The sequence below is a fragment of the Lethenteron reissneri genome, chromosome 61, assembly GCF_015708825.2.
Source record: "Lethenteron reissneri isolate LAM-NWPU_2019-01 chromosome 61, ASM1570882v1, whole genome shotgun sequence".
NCBI lineage: Eukaryota > Metazoa > Chordata > Hyperoartia > Petromyzontiformes > Petromyzontidae > Lethenteron > Lethenteron reissneri.
The window spans coordinates 5,107,305-5,129,236 of record NC_083839.1 but is presented as its reverse complement, the minus strand read 5'-3'; the positions used below and the strand labels follow the sequence as shown (position 1 = coordinate 5,129,236).

At 53.7% G+C, this 21,932-nt stretch overlaps 1 protein-coding gene across 1 annotated transcript in view; it reads left to right on the top strand.

Annotated features, from left to right (window-relative positions):
* Nucleotides 1-21,932, top strand: part of LOC133358263 (next to BRCA1 gene 1 protein-like) — a 39,172-nt gene that overhangs the window by 9,616 nt on the left and 7,624 nt on the right. The window contains exons 4-13 of the mRNA XM_061576502.1: nt 4,508-4,570; nt 7,286-7,304; nt 10,297-10,319; nt 12,704-13,351; nt 15,243-15,425; nt 15,893-16,110; nt 18,276-18,560; nt 19,413-19,551; nt 20,606-20,883; nt 21,804-21,863. Of these exons, the coding sequence (XP_061432486.1) occupies nt 4,508-4,570; nt 7,286-7,304; nt 10,297-10,319; nt 12,704-13,351; nt 15,243-15,425; nt 15,893-16,110; nt 18,276-18,560; nt 19,413-19,551; nt 20,606-20,883; nt 21,804-21,863 (1,916 nt within the window). The remainder of the gene's footprint in view (nt 1-4,507; nt 4,571-7,285; nt 7,305-10,296; nt 10,320-12,703; nt 13,352-15,242; nt 15,426-15,892; nt 16,111-18,275; nt 18,561-19,412; nt 19,552-20,605; nt 20,884-21,803; nt 21,864-21,932) is intronic.

The window sequence follows — 21,932 nt, the reverse complement described above, 5'->3', positions numbered from 1 at the left end:
GGTGGCTAGGAGATGTTAACTACCTCGCCTGGTGTGCAGGAGGTCGTGGGTTCGATCCCGACCCCTGACGCCTGCTGCTGTATATTTGGAGTTTGCGTGTCTCTCTCATCATCATCACGGTGGCTAGGAGATGTTAACTACCTCGCCTGGTCTACAGGAGATCGTGGGTTCGATGCCGACCCCTGACGCCTGCTGCTGCTGTATATTTGGAGTCTGCGTGTCTCTCTCCCCGTGGTCGCGTGAATTTTTCTCCGGGTCCTCCGGCTTTTTCCCCCCACGCGTTTAGAATGTGACCGCGATACATTGCCACACGATCATGATGATGATGGTGATGAGCCACTTCGATAAGCTACCACTTGTGATAGCCAGGTTGCCTGTAAAGAAGAAGCAGCAGCAGCAGCAGCTACATAGCTCAGTGGACCTGGTAAAATACAAACTTGTTTATTTTATCTCTACGGCATCGCCATCTCGCCCGGTCTTGCCATGGAGGAGGCGGCAATCCACCGCGCTGCCGTGATCCGATTTCACCGCTCCGTCTCTGCAGCGATTGTCCCCAATCCCTCCGCGTCCTCCAGCCCAAGCTCACTCGCGGTGTGTGGTTTTATTTTGTAGCATTCGCCTGTGACTGATGTTCTCTTAACTTTGCTGTCTTCTAAAGCCTTCCTTCCCAAGAAGGAAGATTTAGCGTTGCTATGGGACCTTTTAGGCAGTATTAAGGCGATGAAAAAGAATAGGCTTCACCCTTTGTTGCCAATAAAAGAGGTGTTAAGATGATAGAACTGGCACGAGCCGAGCTTGTTAATACTTTGATATTTACATTGCCTGAGCAAGTGCCCACCCCCTCGTGAGCCGTAGCCGGCCTTCATAGGTGCTACACGCGAACAGCACTTGCCCTAACAGTTTGTTAAGGCTACACGGGGGATCTTTGGCTTTGTACTCACGGCCAACACCAGTGACGATTGTCTGAACCGGTCCTGGGCCTCCCCTAGGTCCACTCGGCCTCAAGTGAGTACCTAGTGCGGTGTGTAAACATCGTCACCGGGGAAGACAAAGGCGGCCGGGCGTGGTGCTGACCGCCCGCCCCTTCGTGCGCCGTGCCGGCCTTCATAGGTGCTCGCTAACAGCACTTGCCCCAACAGTCTGTGAAGGCTACACGGGGGATCTTTGTCTTTGTTCCTCTCGTCAATAGAAAGTTCTCGAACAGTGGCCGAGTGGTTTCGTCCACTAGGGGCGTTGGATGAGCAGTGAAACCGAACAGCCGGAGATGATTAATTATTTTTTTTTCATTTAAAAAATACTTTTCTACAAATAGTTTTGTCGTGTTAAGTTTGTATATAAATATAATGAATTCTTTCAACGTGAATTGCCTAATGAAGATAACATTTTGAGTTGTTCGTTTTAGAAACGGCTGCAACCCCACAGTCTGATTTGTGCCTCGGGGAGGTCTCGGGACGGCCGTGAAGGCGTCCGAGTGAGAGGTTTCCCTTCGTTGGTGGCGATGAGCAGCATTGTGGCCACGCCAGAGGTCGCAAACGGGTTTTGTTTCCTTACCCGTACCCGTACCCGGCCACACCAGGGTCGCAAACGGGTTTTGTTTCCTTACCCGTACCCGGCCACACCAGGGTCGCAAACGGGTACCCGTACCCGGCCGGGTACGGGTACCCGTTCCCTACCCGTACCCTACCCGAAATGAGTGACAAACGGTTACTCAGCAGTGACTCACGGCCTACCCGTACCCGTACCCGGCCGCGCCAGGGTCGCAAACGGATACCCGTACCTGGCCGGGTACGGGTAGCCGGGTATCGGGTAGGGTACGGGTATCGGGTACCCAGTTGCGACCTCTGGAGATATGGCAGCAGCTGCGGCAAACGAAGAATTGGCGACGAATTCTGCGGAGTCACTTCTACGTATTCCATTTGAAAGGATGAAAGGGTTGTGTAGTGTGGAGGGTCACGAGTTGATTAGAGAGTTGTATCACTTATACCGTGACAAGGTTTTTCTGAATTAGAACACCGTATAATAATAGGGGTTTCCCCCTTCTTTCTGGCGACAAAACTTTGGAGGCCGCTTTCTTTTGAGGAAAGCTGTCTCTGATGTGGACCAATCAGTTTCAAGGACAATGCATAAATTAACGGAGTCTTGTTTTTTGTTTACATTCTGGCTGCAAGTATTGTGGTTAATGTAAACATGATTCCTTGCAAAAGGTTTCAGTTTTGTCGCCAGAGAAAAGGGGAAAAACCCTATCATTATATTTTGGTACTGGCAAAGGAGGCCTCGTGATGTAGAACACAATATTTCAGAGGTCACTCACAACAGCCCCAACTCGTTGAAATGCCACGAGCCGCCACTGGTTACAACGCTGACGCTCGCCACGAAAATATTTCAACTTTACTTTTCATGGTTGTCACAAGCGCTCAGAACTAGATATGCTATAAAAAACAATGCATCTCACTTGGTGAAATGTCTTTGTAAGTGGTTTGTGCGGCCTCTGGTGTGGACTTACCCCTGGGTGGCGCGCCACTGTGGTATAAATGCGGCATTGTAAGTGCGTCTGTGCTGTATGTTGACATTTGGTGTTCTGAATTCCTGCATTTTGCCCCTAGGGCTGTGTTTAGTTACCCTTGCCAGAAATGCAAACGTGCTGTTCCCCTCGGCTGCCACGTGGTTGGTTCCACAAGATTTTGTATATGGGGTGCCCACAGTGGTTAGGAGATGTTAACTACCTCGCCTGGTGTACAGGAGGTCGTGGGTTCGATTCCGACTCTGACACTTGCTGTATATTTGGAGTTTGCGTGTCTCTCTCATCATCATGACATTGGCTAGGAGATGTTAACTACCTCGCCTGGTATACAGGAGGTCGTCGGTTCGATTCCAACCCTGACACTTGCTGTGTATATTTGGAGTTTGCGTGTCTCTCTTTCTCTCATCAGCATCACATTGGCTAGGAGATGTTAACTACCTCGCCTGCTATACAGGAGGTCGTCGGTTCGATTCCAACCCTGACACTTGCTGTGTATATTTGGAGTTTGCGTGTCTCTCTTTTTTCATCAGCATCACGGTGGCTAGGAGATGTTAACTACCTCGCCTGGTGTGCAGGAGGTTGTCGGTTGGATCCCGACCCTGACATTTGTTGTATATTTGGAGTTTGCGTATCTGTCATCCCGAAGTCGTCTGGAATTTTCTCCGGGTCTTCTGGTTTTTTCCCCCTCTACATTTGGAATCAACATCACCCGCTATGGAGTATTTTGCTGCCGCTATAAATGTCCACGTGATGATAAGCCACTTCGTTCAGCTATCATTTGTGGCGAGGTCGCCTCTGAAAAATCGCTCTATAGCTCAGTGGGCCTTACCTGTTAAAATAAAATAAAAAACTATAGTACCTATTATAACTCTTAACTCTTTCTCGCTCAACTGCTAGATGGAAGAAGGCAATTCCCGCTGCAGTGTTGGTCATTGAGGGGGTGGGGGTTGTTTGACCATACTTCACCACGCTGGTCCGTGCCGGTTGGAGGGAGAGGGAGGGGTGAACACAGGACCGGTTCAGGTATCACTTGCCACCGTTTTGAGTTCGGAATGTTTATTTTAACAGAATCAGAACGTGTATTTAGACTGCTGGAGGAATTCGTTGAGCCGTGAAGCTCTTTTTCACACGCGTCCAGTCGAGGGCATGGGGCCAGAAAGTTTAGAACAACAAACAATACAAAAACACGAGTGCAAAGTATGTGAAAGGTGAATGAATCACACAAAAACTTCCCAGGTAAATCCTGCTGAGTCATCGTTGTCAGAAGCAACCGAGACCAGATATCAGAGCTCAACAAAGTGGCTTATCGTGTAGAGCAGTCAAATAAGCTAAAGACTCTTAAACGCGTAATATCAATTCTAAATGCGGAGGGAAAAACCGGAGGACCCGGAGAAAAAAAAATCCACGCGACCACGGGGAGAGAGAGAGAGACACGCAAACTCCAAATATACAGCAGCAGGCGTCAGGGTCGGGATCGAACCCACGACCTCCTGTGCACCAGGCGAGGTAGTTAACATCTCCTAGCCACCGTGATGATGAGAGAGAGAGAGACACGCAAACTCCAAATATACAGCAGCAGCAGGCGTCAGGGTCGGGATCGAACCCACGACCTCCTGTATACCAGGCGAGGTAGTTAGCATCTCCTAGCCACCGTGATAATGAGAGAGAGAGACATGCAAACTCCAAATATACAGCAACAGGCATCCGAGTCGGGATCGAAGCAACGACCTCCTGCATACCAGGCGAGGTAGTTAACATCTAGCCACCGTGATGATGATGAGAGAGAGAGATAGAGACACGCAAACTCCAAATATACAGCAGGCGTTAGGGTCGGGATCGAAGCAACGACTTCCTGCACACCAGGCGAAGTCTTTACCATCCCCTAAGTGGTTACAACTTTAAGCTCATGGCAAATTTGGATGTGGTGGTGGTGAGTGGGAGGTGTCCCTCGGTCTGTCGCCGCAGCTGATGTTTTTGTTTCTGCAGATCCTCGCGTCTTTTGGACTGGCGAGCGCGCACTACACTTACCTGGACGAGGACAACGAGGAGGTACGTGCAACAGAGACCCCCCCGGCTGCCAGGCCCACACCGCCCTTCACCGCCCTTCACCGCCGGTGTTGCCAACCTTGGGTTGGTTTCAACGGAAACGTCCGGTCCGGCTTTATTAGCGGCCAGTATATTTGACGATTCGTAATTTAGTTGTTTCGCGACGGGTTAGGACAAGCGCATTCCCAACCTTGTGGTCCTCTCGCCGACCGCCAGGGGTCCGCAAGGCCGCGGAAAATAATAATAATAAAGACATCCTCACCACAATTTCAGGAAAAGAATATTTAATTATAGTGGGGAAATCCTATGAGCTCTTAAGCTCTTTTTTCACGGACGACCCGTAGGGGTACGGGAGTCGGAACGTGACAACAACAAGCAGTGCAAAAACACGATAGCAGTGCCAAGTATAAGAAAAGTAAGCAAATCACTTTTTAAAAAATATGCAAATAAAATTAAACATTTTTTTTTAAATCTTACCAGGTAAGACTCAGCGAGCCGGTAACTCGCAGCCAAATTTCAAACAACTGCTCGTGCTAGCGTGTGATGCTGGTGTTGGCCCGCAAAATGTTTAGAGGTTGTAAAGGGGCCCGCTCACTCGAAAACGTTGGGAACCGCCGGGTGAGCCACGCACTGATCGGGCCAAAATCTGAGACCATCCGCCGCCCGACGCAGACAAACAAGATGAAACGTCCACGTGTACGAACGTTACTCATTCACACGGCTCGCTCGCAGGCTGTAGCGGAAGAGAGCGGCCCCCGCAGCCAAAGCAAACGAGTAGGCGGCGCTCCGCTCAGCTCGAACGGCGAGTTCGCCCTACGGCTGACGCCGCGTTTGGCGGGGACGCGTTCCCAGTCCCCGTGCCGCTACTCCGTCTTTTAATAGACGTGGCAAGTCACCCAGCGGCTATGTTGACAACGCTTGGAAGGAGGAGTCCGGAGCGACGGCTGCGAGCCGATTGAGACTCGTTTGGTAAAGTTTCCTCTTTTTTAAGAGTTGCCAGGCTCTCTGTTCTAGACTCGGGGTTTGGAGACTAAAATAGGTAAACGGCGGGTCTCTGAAAGCGACGCCACGCAATTATAGATGGACACGTCAGTTTTTTTTTATACAGCGTTACTCGAAGTTAAGGGCACGAAGCTTCTCTTGCAGCAGATAAATATTTAAGGGTCCGATGATTTCAGCCTCGTAAATCACGTCGGGGAAAACCCAGACGTGGGCGGTCGTGCGCGCACAGGGATAGAGACGCACACACACCGTGATAGAGACACACACACACACACAGTGATAGAGACGCACACACACACACAGTGATAGAGACACACACACACACAGTGATAGAGACACACACACACACAGTGATAGAGACACACACACACACAGTGATAGAGACACACACACACACAGTGATAGAGACACACACACACACAGTGATAGACACACACACACACAGTGATAGACACACACACACACACAGTGATAGACACACACACAGTGATAGAGACACACACACACACAGTGATAGACACACACACACAGTGATAGAGACACACACACACACAGTGATAGAGACACACACACACACAGTGATAGAGACACACACACAGTGATAGAGACACACACACACACAGTGATAAAGACACACACACACACAGTGATAGAGACACACACACACAGTGATAAAGACACACACACAGTGATAGAGACACACACACACACACAGTGATAGAGACACACATACACACAGTGATAGAGACACACACACACAGTGATAAAGACACACACACAGTGATAGAGACACACATACACAGTGATAAAGACACACACACACAGTGATAGAGACACACACACACAGTGATACACACACACACACAGTGATAGAGACACACACGGGGATAGACACTCATACACAGTGATAAAGACGCACACAGTGATAGAGACACACATACACAGTGATAAAGACACACACAGTGATAATGACACACACACACAGTGATAGACACACACACACAGTGATAGAGACACACACACACAGTGATACACACACAGTGATAGAGACACACACACACAGTGATACACACACACACACAGTGATAGAGACACACACACACAGTGATAGACACACACACACAGTGATAGACACACACACACAGTGATAAAGACACACACAGTGATTCACACACACACAGTGATACACACACACACAGTGATAGAGACACACACACACAGTGATAAAGACACACACCCAGTGATAGAGACACACACACACACAGTGATAAAGACACACACACACAGTGATAAAGACACACACACACCGTGATAGAGACACACACGGGGATAGAGACACACACACACACACAGTGATAAAGACACACACACACACAGTGATAAAGACACACACACACAGTGATAGAGACACACACACACACACACAGTGATAGAGACACACACACACAGTGATAGACACACACACACAGTGATAGACACACACACACAGTGATAGAGACACACACACACAGTGATAGACACACACACAGTGATAGAGACACACACACACAGTGATAGACACACACACAGTGATAAAGACACACACATGGGATAGACATGCACACAGTGATAGAGACACACACACACACGCTGGGGGAGCAGTGGGATTGAACCAAGAATATTCCCAAGTCCCATGCCGTGTCAGGTGATGCTGCGTCTCATTTTCTCTCTCCACAGGTGTCCATCGACACTGAAGGTAGGGCGGCGCAACAAAGCATCCCCTGCACAACACAATAAAGACAAAGATCGCCCGTGTAGCCTCGGGCTTCCGGAGGGAAAGTGCCTTTGGCGAGCGCCTGTGAGGGGCCGGCACGGCACACGTGGCCACCACTCCCACGCCCGGCCCGCTTTGTCTCCGCCCAGTGGCGGCGTGTACACGCGGCACACGAGTGCTCGTTTAATCAGAAGCTGAGTCTTTATGTGGACTGCAAGGCGGAGCAATCCGATGGGCTGTGAAGCTCTTTGTTTCTTGCAGAGGTCTCTCTAGCGTGGGTCACGGGGTCGGCGGGTTTACAACAGCGAGCGATGCAAAAACTTAACGACAGCAGTGCAAGATGGAGAAATGGGTGTTAGCGGGTCACTAAATATCACAATAATGATCAATTGCTCCCTGATTTAAATCTGATTTATCGAGAGCTTTGTCAGGGCAGCAAAAATAATAAGAGACGGAGTCACGGGCCACAACGAGTTGGCACCACAACGGCGGTAGTTAGTCGTTCGGCAAGATGGCGTGTGGACATTTAAGGCCGAGCTGACCTAGGGGGGAGGCACACAGGACCAACGTTTTCTCATGAGCAGCGGGTGGAATCGGTTTGTAGCGCGGTGCACCCTGCTCGGATGCCGCCCGTGTCCGGATGATTTTATTAGGAAGCACCTTGAAATCTAGATTGAAAAACTCATTTCTATCGAACGGCTTTTCGTGTCACCATTGGAACCTCATTTGCCAGTAAAAAATATGATAATTGGTTTTTTACCCTTCTATCTGGCAACAAAACTGACACCTTTTTTACAAGGAGTCATGTTTGCATAGACCACTACCGCAGTCATAATACAAAAAAAAACATAACTCTGATAATGTACATATACATACATTATCAGAGTTGTGTTTTTTGTTTGTACATATACATACATTATCAGAGTTGTGTTTTTTGTTTGCATTATGACTGCAGGTATTGTGGTCTATGCAAACATGACTCCTTGTGAAAAAGGTGTCAGTTTTGTTGCCAGATAGAAGGGTAAAAAAACAATTATCACGGCTTTTCGTGTGTCTAGTTTGTTATCCTTCCCCCCCCACGCACACGTCCGATGAGCACGGATGGCTACGTACGGCGCGAATGAAGTTGAACAGAAGACGCCCACCCCAGCCAGCCTGTGTTTAGAAATAATCTTTTACAAAATCTGGTTGCTGTGAGGCTCGGTTGGGACTTGATGACGGCATTAAGACTCTGACCTTTATTACCTCCAAATGGGGGCAAAGCTAAAACACACACGCACACTGATTGTGCACCGCCCTCGGCCATAACCTTCCAGTGTTCAAACAATTTCCTGCAAAAAGTGTCTCGATTGGAATCGTCGTACAGTAGCGGCGGCGGCAGCAACATCGCTCGCCCCACCCGCACAGCCCGTGACCCAGAGTGTGAGCGTGTGAGTGTGTGAGCGTGTGATTGTGAGCACGGTGAGCGTGTGAGTGTGAGCGTGTGAGTGTGTGAGCGTGTGATTGTGAGCACGGTGAGTGTGAGCGTGTGAGTGTGTGAGCGTGTGATTGTGAGCACGGTGAGCGTGTGAGTGTGAGCGTGTGAGTGTGTGAGCGTGTGATTGTGAGCACGGTGAGTGTGAGCGTGTGAGTGTGTGAGCGTGTGATTGTGAGCACGGTGAGCGTGTGAGTGTGAGCGTGTGAGTGTGTGAGCGTGTGATTGTGAGCACGGTGAGTGTGAGCGTGCTAGCGTGTAAGCGTGTGAGCGTGTGCACGGTGAGTGTGAGCGTGTGAGTGTGTGAGCGTGTGATTGTGAGCACGGTGAGCGTGTGAGTGTGAGCGTGTGCACGGTGAGTGTGAGCGTGTGATTGTGAGCACGGTGAGTGTGAGCGTGCTAGCGTGTAAGCGTGTGAGCGTGTGAGCGTGTGCACGGTGAGTGTGAGCGTGTGAGTGTGTGAGCGTGTGATTGTGAGCACGGTGAGCGTGTGAGTGTGAGCGTGTGCACGGTGAGTGTGAGCGTGTGAGTGTGTGAGCGTGTGATTGTGAGCACGGTGAGTGTGAGCGTGCTAGCGTGTAAGCGTGTGAGCGTGTGAGCGTGTGCACGGTGAGTGTGAGCGTGTGAGTGTGTGAGCGTGTGATTGTGAGCACGGTGAGCGTGTGAGTGTGAGCGTGTGCACGGTGAGTGTGAGCGTGTGAGTGTGTGAGCGTGTGATTGTGAGCACGGTGAGTGTGAGCGTGTAAGCGTGTAAGCGTGTGAGCGTGTGAGTGTGTGCACGGTGAGTGTGAGCGTGTGAGTGTGTGAGCGTGTGATTGTGAGCACGGTGAGCGTGTGAGTGTGAGCGTGTGCACGGTGAGTGTGAGCGTGTGAGTGTGTGAGCGTGTGATTGTGAGCACGGTGAGCGTGTGAGTGTGAGCGTGTGCACGGTGAGTGTGAGCGTGTGAGTGTGTGAGCGTGTGATTGTGAGCACGGTGTGTGAGCGTGCTAGCGTGTGAGCGTGTGAGCGTGTGAGCGTGTGCACGGTGAGTGTGAGCGTGTGAGTGTGTGAGCACGGTGAGTGTGAGCGTGCTAGCGTGTAAGCGTGTGAGCGTGTGCACGGTGAGTGTGAGCGTGTGAGAGTGTGAGCACGGTGAGTGTGAGCATGCTAGCGTGTAAGCGTGTGAGCGTGTGCACGGTGAGTGTAAGCGTGTGAGCGTGTGCACGGTGAGTGTGAGCGTGTGAGAGTGTGAGCACGGTGAGTGTGAGCATGCTAGCGTGTAAGCGTGTGAGCGTGTGCACGGTGAGCGTGTGAGTGTGAGCACGGTGTGAGTGTGAGTGTGTGAGCACGGTGAGTGTGAGCGCGTAAGTGTGAGCGCGTGAGCGCGTGAGCGTGTGCACGGTGAGTGTGAGCGTGTGAGTGTGTGAGCACGGTGAGTGTGAGCGCGTAAGTGTGAGCGCGTGAGCGTGATGCAAGGGTTGCGTCATGAAGTGCCTTGACTCGCTGTTGTGTTTTCGCAGAGGAATACGGCGAAGCGCTCAAGGTGAGATGCGCGTCACTCGCCCATCACCTGACACGCTCGCTCACACGCACACGCCTGTCACACGCACACGCCTGTCACACGCACACGCCTGTCACACGCACACGCCTGTCACACGCACACGCCTGTCACACGCACACGCCTGTCACACGCATACGCCCGCTTACCCACGCACACTCGTGTGTACACGCTCATGTACGAAATGTGTTTTTACCCGCCCCAATCGGACGTTTGTGAAAAAGCGCTTTACAGCTCATTGGATTCCTCCAGTGTAAATGAATATTCAGATTCTGCTCAGGCTCACAGAACGCCCGCACACGCTCGCACACTCGCGCACTAACACAGTGTACAAAACCAGACATGCACACACAGATACAAATAAGGTCTCCCATACAGCCACCAATAGTCTCCCTGGGGCCGATGTTTACACACCGCACCAGGTACTAAGGCTCAGTCGACCTATGGAAGGCCCAGGCCTGGATCTGAACTCACGAATGATGCCGGCCCTGAGCCGGTCAGCGAACTTGGGTTGGCGGGTTCGTAGCGCAGTACCCTAACTACTGTGCCACCACTCCCCCTGCCATCCCACCCACGCACGTACACACACACGTACACACACACACACGCGTACACATGTACACACACGCACACGTACACACGTACACACACACACGTAGACACGTACACACACGTCGTACACATGTACACACACGTACACACACACGTACACGTACACACGCGTACACATGTACACACACGTACACACACACGTACACACACGTACACACACGTACACACGCACGTACACACACGCGTACACGTACACACGCGTACACATGTACACACACGTACACACACACGTACACACACGTACATCATGTACACACACACTGTACACACGTACACACACATGTACACACGTACACACACGTACACACACACATGTACACACACACGTACGCACGTACACACACGTACACACGTACACACACACTGTACACACGTACACACACATGTACACACACACTGTACACACGTACACACATGTACACACACACGTACGCACACATGTACACGCGCATACCTGGCTGGGCGTGACTACGAGCAGAGCCGATGGAAGTTAACCCCCCCCCCCCCCCCGAGGGTGGTGGAGGGAGGGGCACTGTCGTCCGTAACTAAACAATACCGTGCCGTGTTTAGCTCTTGCGTAACATTGCTGGCAGCGGGCAGTGAGTGTTCACCGTAGTCAGGGGACTCAAAACAACGCAAAGACCGTGTTGTGGTTATAAATACCAACGGGGATAATTGTTTGGATGTGAGCCAAGAGTTGGCCTACTGGCCAAGTTGTCCTGAATCCACCCGATGATGGGTTTAACCGGCAGCCTCTGGATTAATTCTAGATTTGAAGCTTTCGTGACTGCAATGATTCATATTCTTAGGTTTTTTTCGGTAAAGTCACGTAGGTTAAAAAATTAATAAAAGTAAAATAAAATAAAAATCACGACGTTTCGGAGGCAACACAAGCTTCCGTCTTCAGGTGGTACCGTCACAGCCACGACAGCTGTATCAACTAGTAGCTCCTGCAATCTCTCATTTACTTGATACAGCCGTCGTGGCTGTGACGGTGCCACCTCCGAAACGTCGTGATTTTTATTTGATTTTACTTTTTAATGTTTTTACCTACGTGACTTTACCGAAAAAACCTAAGAATAAGCCTCTGGATTGCGTGCGTGGAGCTCGCAAATCTGTTAAAGATCTGGCCACGGTGCCATCGGTGAGCTCATCCGGCAGGCGACGCGGCCTTGGCTGTGTCGTGTAGCCCGCATGCCCAGCCACCGCTTGCCCAAGCTGCTTCTGTTTGGCCCGATCGAGGGGGCTAAACGAGTGCGGGCTAGAGAAGGGATGGACTGATGCGGTACAGGAGGATGTGGATCGGCCTCTATGGAGGAGGCTTGTAAAAGATGCTACTGGGCAGTTGGAGGCAATTGCCCTCCAACAAAATCGGAGGGCAGAGGAGTGATGCTCACAATAACGAGGAAAGTTCCAGATGCCTAAAACATCGCAAGTTGGCACAGGTGGTACATCTGCCAGCCATCTCAGTCATCCCATGGCACCTGGGTCTATCCCGTGACCTGCCAGCGAGCCTTCGGCACTTGACGCGGGCTTCGAGTGTACCTGGCGTGGCACAAGCGCTGTGGTGACTTCACCACCACATCGTGGCGAATGGTGGTGGTTGTATCTGCAAGTGTCTGTGCGTGCATGTGCACGTTCGTGTTTATTTATACAAAGGCGGCCGGTCGTGGTGCTGGCCACCCACCCCCTAACAGCGCTTTCGCCTACAGTCTGTTCGGGCTATATGGGTGATCTTTGTCTTTGTATGTATACAGGTGGCATGTGCTGATGGCTATGTTCTGCACATCACCGTCCACAACGAGGAATCAAGTTCAGGGACGGATGACTCCAGCAGCGGCAACGTCAGCGTCAGCAGCAGCAGCACCACAACAACCACAAGTGTGCAGGAGCCTGCAGCCGTCTTCATATCGCAGCAGCAGCAGCAGCAACAGCAGCAGCATTATGATGAACACCGCCACCGCCACCACCACCACCACCACGAAAAGCACCACCACCACCACCAACCTCATCACCACCACCATCACCACAAGCATCACCAGCAGCAGCTTGAGCAGCAGCTTCAGCAGCACCTTCAACAGCACCAGCAGCAGATTCAGCAGCACCAGCAGCAGATTCAGCAGCACCAGCAGCAGGTGCTGCAGTTCCAGCAGCAGGCTCAACAACAGCAGCAGCAGGCGGTGGTGCAGCAAGTGCAGGTGCAGCAAGTTGAGGAGCAGCACCAGCAGCAGGTGCTGCAGTTCCAGCAGCAGGTTCAACAGCAGCAGCAGGCGGTGGTGCAGCAATTTCAGGAGCAGCACCAGCAGCAGGTGCTGCAGTTCCAGCAGCAGGCTCAACCGCAGCAGCAGGCGGTGGTGCAGCAAGTTGAGGAGCAACAACAGCAGCAGCAGCAGCAGAAGAATCAGGTTTGTGAAGATTTGTACCCCGCTCGGGGAACCCGGCGCGTCTGCCACGCCAACCAATGAAACTCGTGGGCAGCGGTGATTCAACTTGGCTTGCTCCTCACCGCCGGCACGACCTGTTTGCTGGCGGTCACTCGCCGGGCTTGAGCAGCGTTTGCCGCCGTCGTACAGAGCCGAGCCGAGGCGAGGCGGGTGAAGAATGGCCCCGTTCTGCTGTGCACGACCCTTCTTGTAACCTTCGACCTCGGTTCGGCACGACTCGCCTTCGTGCGTCGGTACCGTCGCTGCCTTGCAGACGGCCCCGCGGGGCATCGCGCCGCGTGTCAACATCTTAAACACGATGGGTTGGAGGGAGGGGGGGGGGAAGGTCGCCCCGTTGCGCCGCGTGGATTTTTGTTGAAACGGATTCGGCAAGTTTTGATTTGGCCGTACGCAAGCCGGCGGGCGGCTGTTGCCTGGCGCTGGATGCAGCCGCGTGTTTGCAAATGGTCCGTTTTGCTCTCTGGTTTGAGTGCCAACATTTGGGGGAAGGTCACCCCACGTGATTTTCAACGGGGTGAATGATTGTCTGATAAGCACTGCAACTTATACGAAAGCTTCGCTCGTATCGGATCGCCGTTCCGAGATTCGTTTATGTCCCGCACACCCCTCTTATGGATGGACCGCCGAGCAGAGCTAACATACGAACGCCTTAAACTTTCGTTGGAGAGCTGTCAAATACCATTTTTTAATCTGCCCTAAATAAATATCCGGGGTCAAGGTGTTGGCGCGCTAAGTAGACACCGATCACGCTTTGCGTAGCCACGCACGCTCGTGGCGGGGAAAAAATGCGCGCAAAATACGGCTCTGGTAATCTTCGCATGTTCCTCGACTCTGCCTCCGTTGCGGGATTTGTGTTGATAAGGTGAGCAGCACACGGGCAATGCAATCGCCGACCACATGATTAGCTCCGGTTCAGCTTTCATAACTTGTGACACTGCCAACACAGGGTCCCGTGGTGACTTGGAAAGCGTAAAGAAAGTGACTGGGTGGTGGAGGGCAAATCGGAATGTGGTTTTGGGTTCACTCCTGCCATCGCAGTCACCCTAGCCATACGGTGATCCGGATCCAGCTTGTGGTAATGTGAACGGCATTTTGCAACTCCATTCCGCGTTTTCCTGATCAACCAACATGTTCGGTCCATATGCAGAGCACCTTCACTCAAGGCGCTTGCCATGGCGAACGAAACGGTGACAGGATGGAGTGCTGTAGTTGCAGGAGGTCGTGGGTTAAATCCCGACCCTGGCGCCTGCTGCTTTACATATGGAGTTTGCGTGTCTCTCCCGCCCCCGTGGTCACGGTCCTCCGGTTTTCCTCCTCCACTTTAAGAATCAACATCACGCATTTAAAAATATTCGGCTGCTACATATTTCCACGTGATAAGTCAATTTCGTTGAGCTGTCATTTGTGGCCAGGTCGCTTCTGATTTGAAAAAAAAACAAAAGCTACATAGCTCAGTGGGCCTTAGCTGGTAAAATTAAAAAAAAGATAGTCAACAGTAATAATGAAAAAGTCAGACCGGAGTTGCAAAGTGCCGCTGTAAGTAGGCGACGAGACGTCTCCGCGTGCGGCTGGTGGTGGTGGTGGCGGTGGTGGTGGCGGCGGCGGTGGTGGCGGTGGTGGTGGTGGCGGCGGTGGTGGTGGTGGCGGCGGTGGTGGCGGCGGTGGTGGTGGTGGTGGCGGCGGCGGTGGCGGTGGTGGTGGTGGTGGCGGTGGCGGTGGTGGTGGTGGCGGTGGTGGTGGTGGCGGTGGTGGCGGGGGCGGCGGTGGCGGCGGTGGCGGTGGTGGCGGCGGTGGTGGTGGTGGTGTGCGGATCTCATTTGGCCTTCTCATGCTGTGGACGCTGCCCGTGAAGGTGGACGAGACTCCGCTGGTGGTGACCCAGCGCCCGGACGTTGATGGCGGCGGCAGCAGCAGCAGCGGCGGCGATGATCCTGGTGACGTTGACGGTGATGGTGCCGCCACCGGTGGCGGTGGGGATGGTTTCCCGGTACCGCCCGGCACACCGCCTCCGTGGTTCCAGGAGTACATGGAGAAGGTGAGGGCAGCTTCTACGCGGCAAACCAGAGCCTGGGTTCGAGTTTCGACTTGGGCGCCTTTTTGCGTGGAGTGTGTATGATCTCTCCCTGTGCTACACAGAGTGAGTGGAGTTTGTATGATCTCCCCCTGTTCTGCAGTGAGAGTGAGTGAGTGGAGTTTGTATGATCTCTCCCTGTTCTACAGTGAGAGTCAGTGAGTGGAGTTTGTATGATCCCCCCCTGTTCTGCAGTGAGAGTGAGTGGAGTTTATATGATCTCCCCCTGTTCTACACAGAGTCAGTGGAGTTTGTATGATCTTCCCCTGTTCTACAGAGTGAGTGGAGTTTGTATGATCTCCCCCTGTTCTACACAGAGTGAGTGGAGTGTGTATGATCTCTCCCTGTTCTACACAGAGTGAGAACAGGGGGAGATCATATGACGGCTGTGACTCCCCCCGCCGTCCCCCCGTCCCTCTCCTCTGCTTCAGTTCCGAGAGAAAGTGGTGATGGACGTGACGGTCCGCGTGACCAAGGAGGTGCGGAAGAGCCTGGCTCGCGAGCTCGCCGGAGGCGTGCCGCCCAAGGGACACCCCCCCGGCAACGGGGCGGCCAAGGGACACCCCCCCGGCAACGGGGCGGCCCCCCCAGATCCTCGGGCTCGCGACTCGGACGAGCCGGACAACGGAGCTGGCGCCCGGGACGCCAAGTACGAGACCGCGGCGGGGACAGGCAGTACAAGTGGGACAGGCAGTACAAGTGGGACGGGCAGTGCAAGTGGGACAGGCAGTACAAGCGGGACGGGCAGTACAAGTGGGACAGGTGGGACAGGCAGTACAAGTGGGACAGGCAGTACAAGCTGGACTGGCAGTACAAGCGGGACAGGCAGTACAAGCGGGACAGGCAGTACAAGCGGGACAGGCAATGCTCATGGCATAGGAAGTACGGGGAAGTGCTAACGGGACGGGACAGTACCGTGATGAACACATACACCTGCCCCTCAACTGTGTTCAGCACCGGTTGGCTACGTGCGATGCAAAAGAAGTTCAGCATACACACACACACAAGCCCGCATACAGACGGGCGCTTGATATTATCATATATTATATAGCGTCTACTTACTCGGGTGAGGCCTCGCTAAGTCTCAAGACTCATTGTTTTTTTTTTGTTCATGAGAGTAGTTATTCAGCAGAGAGATGTTCTGGCACATGCCAGTTACATTGTGTGTGTGGGTGTGTGTGTGGGTGTGTGTGTGGATGTGTGTGTGGGTGTGTGTGGGTGTGTGGGTGTGTGTGGGTGGGTGTGTGTGTGTGGGTGTGAGTGAGTGGGTGTGTGTGGGTGTGAGTGGGTGTGTGTGGGTGTATGTGTGTGTGTGGGTGTGTGTGTGTGGGTGTGTGTGGGGGGGTGTGGGTGTATGTGTGTGTGTGGGTGTGTGTATGTGTGTGTGTGTTGGTGTGTGTGTGAGTGTGTGTGTGGGTGTGTGTGGGTGTGTGGGTGTGTGTGTGTGGGTGTGTGGGTGTGTGTGTGTAAGTGTGTGGGTGTGTGTGTGTAAGTGTGTGTGTGGGTGTGTGTGGGTGTGTGGCCTTGAAGCCGTGAGAAGAAACCGGGGATGCCAGAGGAAACCCATGCAGAACGGGGGGAAGAGAGAGAACACACAAACTCCACACACACACAAACTTCACACACACACACAAACTTCACACACACACTCCACACACACACACACAAACTTCACACAAACTCCACACACACACTCCACACACACTCCACACACACACACACAAACTTCACACACACACAAACTTCACACACACACACAAACTTCACACACACACACAAACTCCACACAGACACACACACTCCATACACACACACAAACTTCACACACAAACACACACACTCCACACACACAAACTTCACACACACACACAAACTTCACACACAAACACACACACTCCACACACACAAACTTCACACACACACAAACTTCACACACACACACAAACTTCACACACAAACACACACACTCCACACACACAAACTTCACACACACACAAACTTCACACACACACACAAACTTCACACACAAACACACACTCTCCACACACACAAACTCCACACACACACAAACTCCACACACACACACTCCACACATACACACAAACTCCACACACACACAAACTCCACACACACACACAAACTCCACACACACACACAAACTCCACACACACACACAAACTTCACACACACACAAACTCCACACACAAAGACAAGTAGTCTTGACAGACTGTAGGGGCAAGTGCTGTTAGCAAGCAGCACCTATGAAGGCCGGCACGGCACACGAGGGGGTGGGTGGCCAGCACCACGCCCGGCCGCCTTTGTCTCCCCAGTGGCGATGTTTACACAACTGAACCCGGTATTTGTTTTGAGGCTGAGTCGACATAGGGGAGGCCCAGGACCGGTTCAGATAATCGTGGTGTTGATGGCCGTGAACGGGAAACGGACTCGGGTCGTCGGGTTCCTTAGCGCCGCTCGCTAACTGCTAAACTAGCGTTCCACCCACAAAGACAAAGGTCCCCCACATAGCCTTAACAGACTGTTGTGGCAAGTGCTATTAGCAAGCACTTGTATCCACGCACACTTACACACTCATTCACTCTCACTTGCACTCACTCATTCACACTCGATCACACTTGATCACACGTGCGCTTGCACGTTAGACGCTCATCCGCGTGCGCACGGCGCCGCAAGGCGTCCGAGTCGTAGGGATGGAACCCTCCCCCCCCACCTCCCCGGGCGCCCTCCGTGGCGTGCTGCGAGGCAACAAGCGTCAGCGCCGGCGTGACCCCGTGCCCCCCCCCGCCCCTCCCACAGGCAGCGCCTGCGCGCCGAGAAGGAGCTCCTGCGCCTGGAGAAGCAGCGCCTGCGCGCCGAGAAGAAGCAGCGCAAGGCCGAGTTCCGCGAGATCAAGCGCCAGCTGAGCATGCAACGCTACGGCCGCGCCTGGGCCGGGGTCGCGGTCGCGGCCGGCGCCCCGGCGGGGGTGGGCGCTGCAGGCGGTGCAAAGAAGAAGCGGGAGGAGGAGCAGGAGGAGAAGGAGGAGAATTTCGAGGAGGCGGCGGCGGCGGCGGCTGCTCAGCTGGTTGCGCCCTCTCACATGTGAGCGGTTGCTGCGGTTGCTGCGGTTGCGGCGGTTGCGGCGGTTGCGTCGCGCCATCGTGAGATGTCGAACCCCTTAGGGGAAGTCTCGGACGCCCCCGTCATGTTGTCAGGGACCGGCCCGCGGAAGCGGATGTCGCGGAGCTACTGCTCGAGTGCAGCTTCAAGTTGTGCACGTCTACGTGAAACTCGTCTCGCGCCGTGCTACTCGAGGGTGCGGGAGGAAGGACGGCGAACTAAACGCACAAAGCAGCTGTAAGAAACGAGTTTGTCAATCTAGATCAGCGGTCGGGAACCTATGGCTCGCGAGCCATATATGGCTCTTCCGTGACGGCATATGGCTCCCAGACAATTTGAGTTGAAAAAAATAATAATAAAAAAATTCAAATAAAATCAGTTTGGAACTGATTTTAAAATACTTGTGATATTGCTTAATAATACTGTGTCATTTTAAAGTGAACAGAAATTAGTTTTGAAGATAAAATTTCTCGGGTCACGGATCCCGTGACCAGAAGTCGCATTAAAAGTAAGGCATATTTAATTTATTATACGTCAAAATACTATATGGCTGTCAATGAAATATATTAATAAATATATTGCGTTTATGGCTCTCCCAGTCAAAAAGGTTCCCGACCCCTGATCTAGATGATCGGCTCCCAGTAGCTTCCTCATATCGGAAGGAAGAGCATTCCAGACGGCCGCAAAGCGCATCTGAAAGCACCGAGCGATGCGGTGACCACCGCCTTGTTGGATGGCTCGCAGCCGAAAGCCGCTGCCGCCGCTGCTGCGAAGATGAGCGTCGTTCCGCGTGATGGTTTATGCACAGCCTGCCCACTCCCCTCCCCCCCCCAGCCCGGCGCTGGCGTGCGTCAACGCCGTGTTCGTGGAGGAGAATCTGCCCGACGGCACCCACGTGCAGCCCGAGATGCGCTTCATCAAGCACTGGCGCATGTGCAACACGGGCAACATGGCCTGGGACTCGCGCACCACGGTACAGCGGCAACAACAACAGCGGTGGCGGTGGTGACGTCACCCCGCGGCGCTCGTGCCAGGCTCGGTGCACTTTGAGGCTGTCACGTGAAGTGCGGATGGCTCGCTACTGGCAGGAGGGCACGGGGCAGACCCAGGTGTCACGGGTCGACTGAGACGAGTGGCCGATGCACCACCTGTGCCCCCTACTGCGCCAACTCGCGGCGTTTTAGCCGCCCGGCGCTCCGCTCGTTGTTGCGAGCGTCGCTCCTCCGCCCTCCGTTGTTGCTGGAGGGCGACTGCCTCCAAATGCCCAGTAGCAGCAGCGTCAATATTGCCTTGAACAGACTGTAGGGCCAAGGGCTGTTAGCGAGTAGCACCTGTGAAGGCCGGCATGGCACGCGAGGGGGTGGGCGGCCAGAGGGACCACGCCTTGCCGCCTTTGACTCCCCAACGCCGATGTTTACACGACGCGCACGAGGTACTCATTTAAAGCCGAGTTGACCTAGGTGAGGCACAGTGACTGGTTCAGATAATCGTCACTTGATGTTGACAATTCCTTCACGCAACCAAAAACAGCGGCAATATTTGAGCCAGTCCTGGGCCTGCCCGAGGTCGGCTCATCCTTCACAAAGGTACCTGGTGCCCTGGGCAGTCAACATCAACATGGGAAGAGACAAAGGCAGCCGGGCGTGGTGTTGGCCACCCACCCTCCTCCAGTAGCGTGCCGGCCTTCACAGATGATATTCGCTAACAGCACTTGCCCCAACTGTGTTCAGGCTATACGAGAGATCTTTGTCTCTTTTATCCACCCGTCTCTCTCTGTATATACGTACGCCCGGATCCGTCCATCCATACGCCCATCCTTACATTCCTGTGTGTCCATGCGTACGTATGTCCCTCCATACCTTCATACGTCCGTGTACATCCGTCCTTACAATCCTCTGTGTGCGTGTCCGTCCGTATATGTGCGTGTCCCTCCATACATATGCCTGGGTCCATCCGTCCTTAAATTCCTGTGTGTGTGTGTGTGTACGCGCGTGCTTGCCTGTCCGTGCGTTGTTTGTCCGCGACAGCTGCAGCTGCTGTGGGGAAACCTCTGCGTGGCGGTGAGCACGGGACGCGAGGTGAGCGTGCCCTTCCTGGCGCCGGGCAGCACTGGCACGCTCTCCGTGGAGTTTGTGGCCCCCGCGGCCGAGGGCACCTACACGTCGCACTGGCGGCTGGCGCACGAGGGCCGCCCCTTCGGACCCCGCGTGTGGGTCACCGTGGTGGTGGCCGACCCGCCCATGGGCCCCGAGGCCCACAGCTCCCCGACGCACTCCTCTACAGCGACGTGCGCAACACTCGCAAGGTGCCAACGTCGCCGCCGCCGCATTGTGTGATGCGTGTGTGGTGCGTGTGTTGTGTACATGTGTGTGTGTGGTTTGTGTGTGTGTACGTACGTGTGAATGTGTGTGGTGTGTGCGTGTGGTGTGTGCGTGTGCGTGTGTGGTGGTGCGTTGCTCGTGTCCGTGGTGCGCGCGTGTGTGTGGTGCATGTCTTCGTCTTTGGTGCGTGTGGTGCGTGTGTGGTGCGCATGTGTGGTGCGTACGTGTGTGGTGTGGTGTGTCCGTGGTGAGCGCGTGTGTGGTGCATGTCTTCGTCTTTGGAGCGTGTGTGCGAGCGTGGTGGTGACTTCATTGACGATTCTCTGAACCGGTCATGGGCCTCCCCCCTAGGTCGACTCGGCCTCAAATGAATACCCGGTGCAATGTGTAAAACATCACCACTGGGGAGACAAAGGCAGTTTGGCGTGGTGCTGGCCACCCACCCCCTCGCGTGCCGTGCTGGCCTTTCGTAGGCGCTCGCCAGTAGCCCTTGCTCCAACAGAGCCCGTTAAAGGCTATACGGGGGATCTTTGTCTTTGTGTGTATGAGACGCAGGCGATAGGTGGAGGTGTGTTGGGCGCGATTCGAGCTCTCGCTTGCGGAGCGGCGGTGCAGCGGTTAGCGCACTGCGCTTCAAAACCCAGCGGCCCCGAGTTCGAAACCCCGAGTTCGATTCCCGGCCATGACCAACGTCAGTCGCGGGCGATATCTTGACCCAATCGGGGCGGGGGCCCCTCAGCTCGGCTTTGTTGCGGTGTGCGTGAACACGGCATCGGTGTTGGTACACGCCACCACCTCGTACGCCGTGCCAGCTTTCATCGGTGCTCGCCGACAGCACTTGCCCCAGCGGTCTGCTAGAGGCTTATCTGGGGGCTGTCTTTGTCTTGGGTGCGTGCCGACGTAGGATCTGTCGTTCGAGCTGCTGCTGCCGGTGGAGGAGCAGAAGGTTCCAAGCAACACGCCGGTCGGTGAGTGAGTGGCACGGCACTGGGGACGGTGACGACCCGGCAATCGTCGCAATCACCACAGTTGT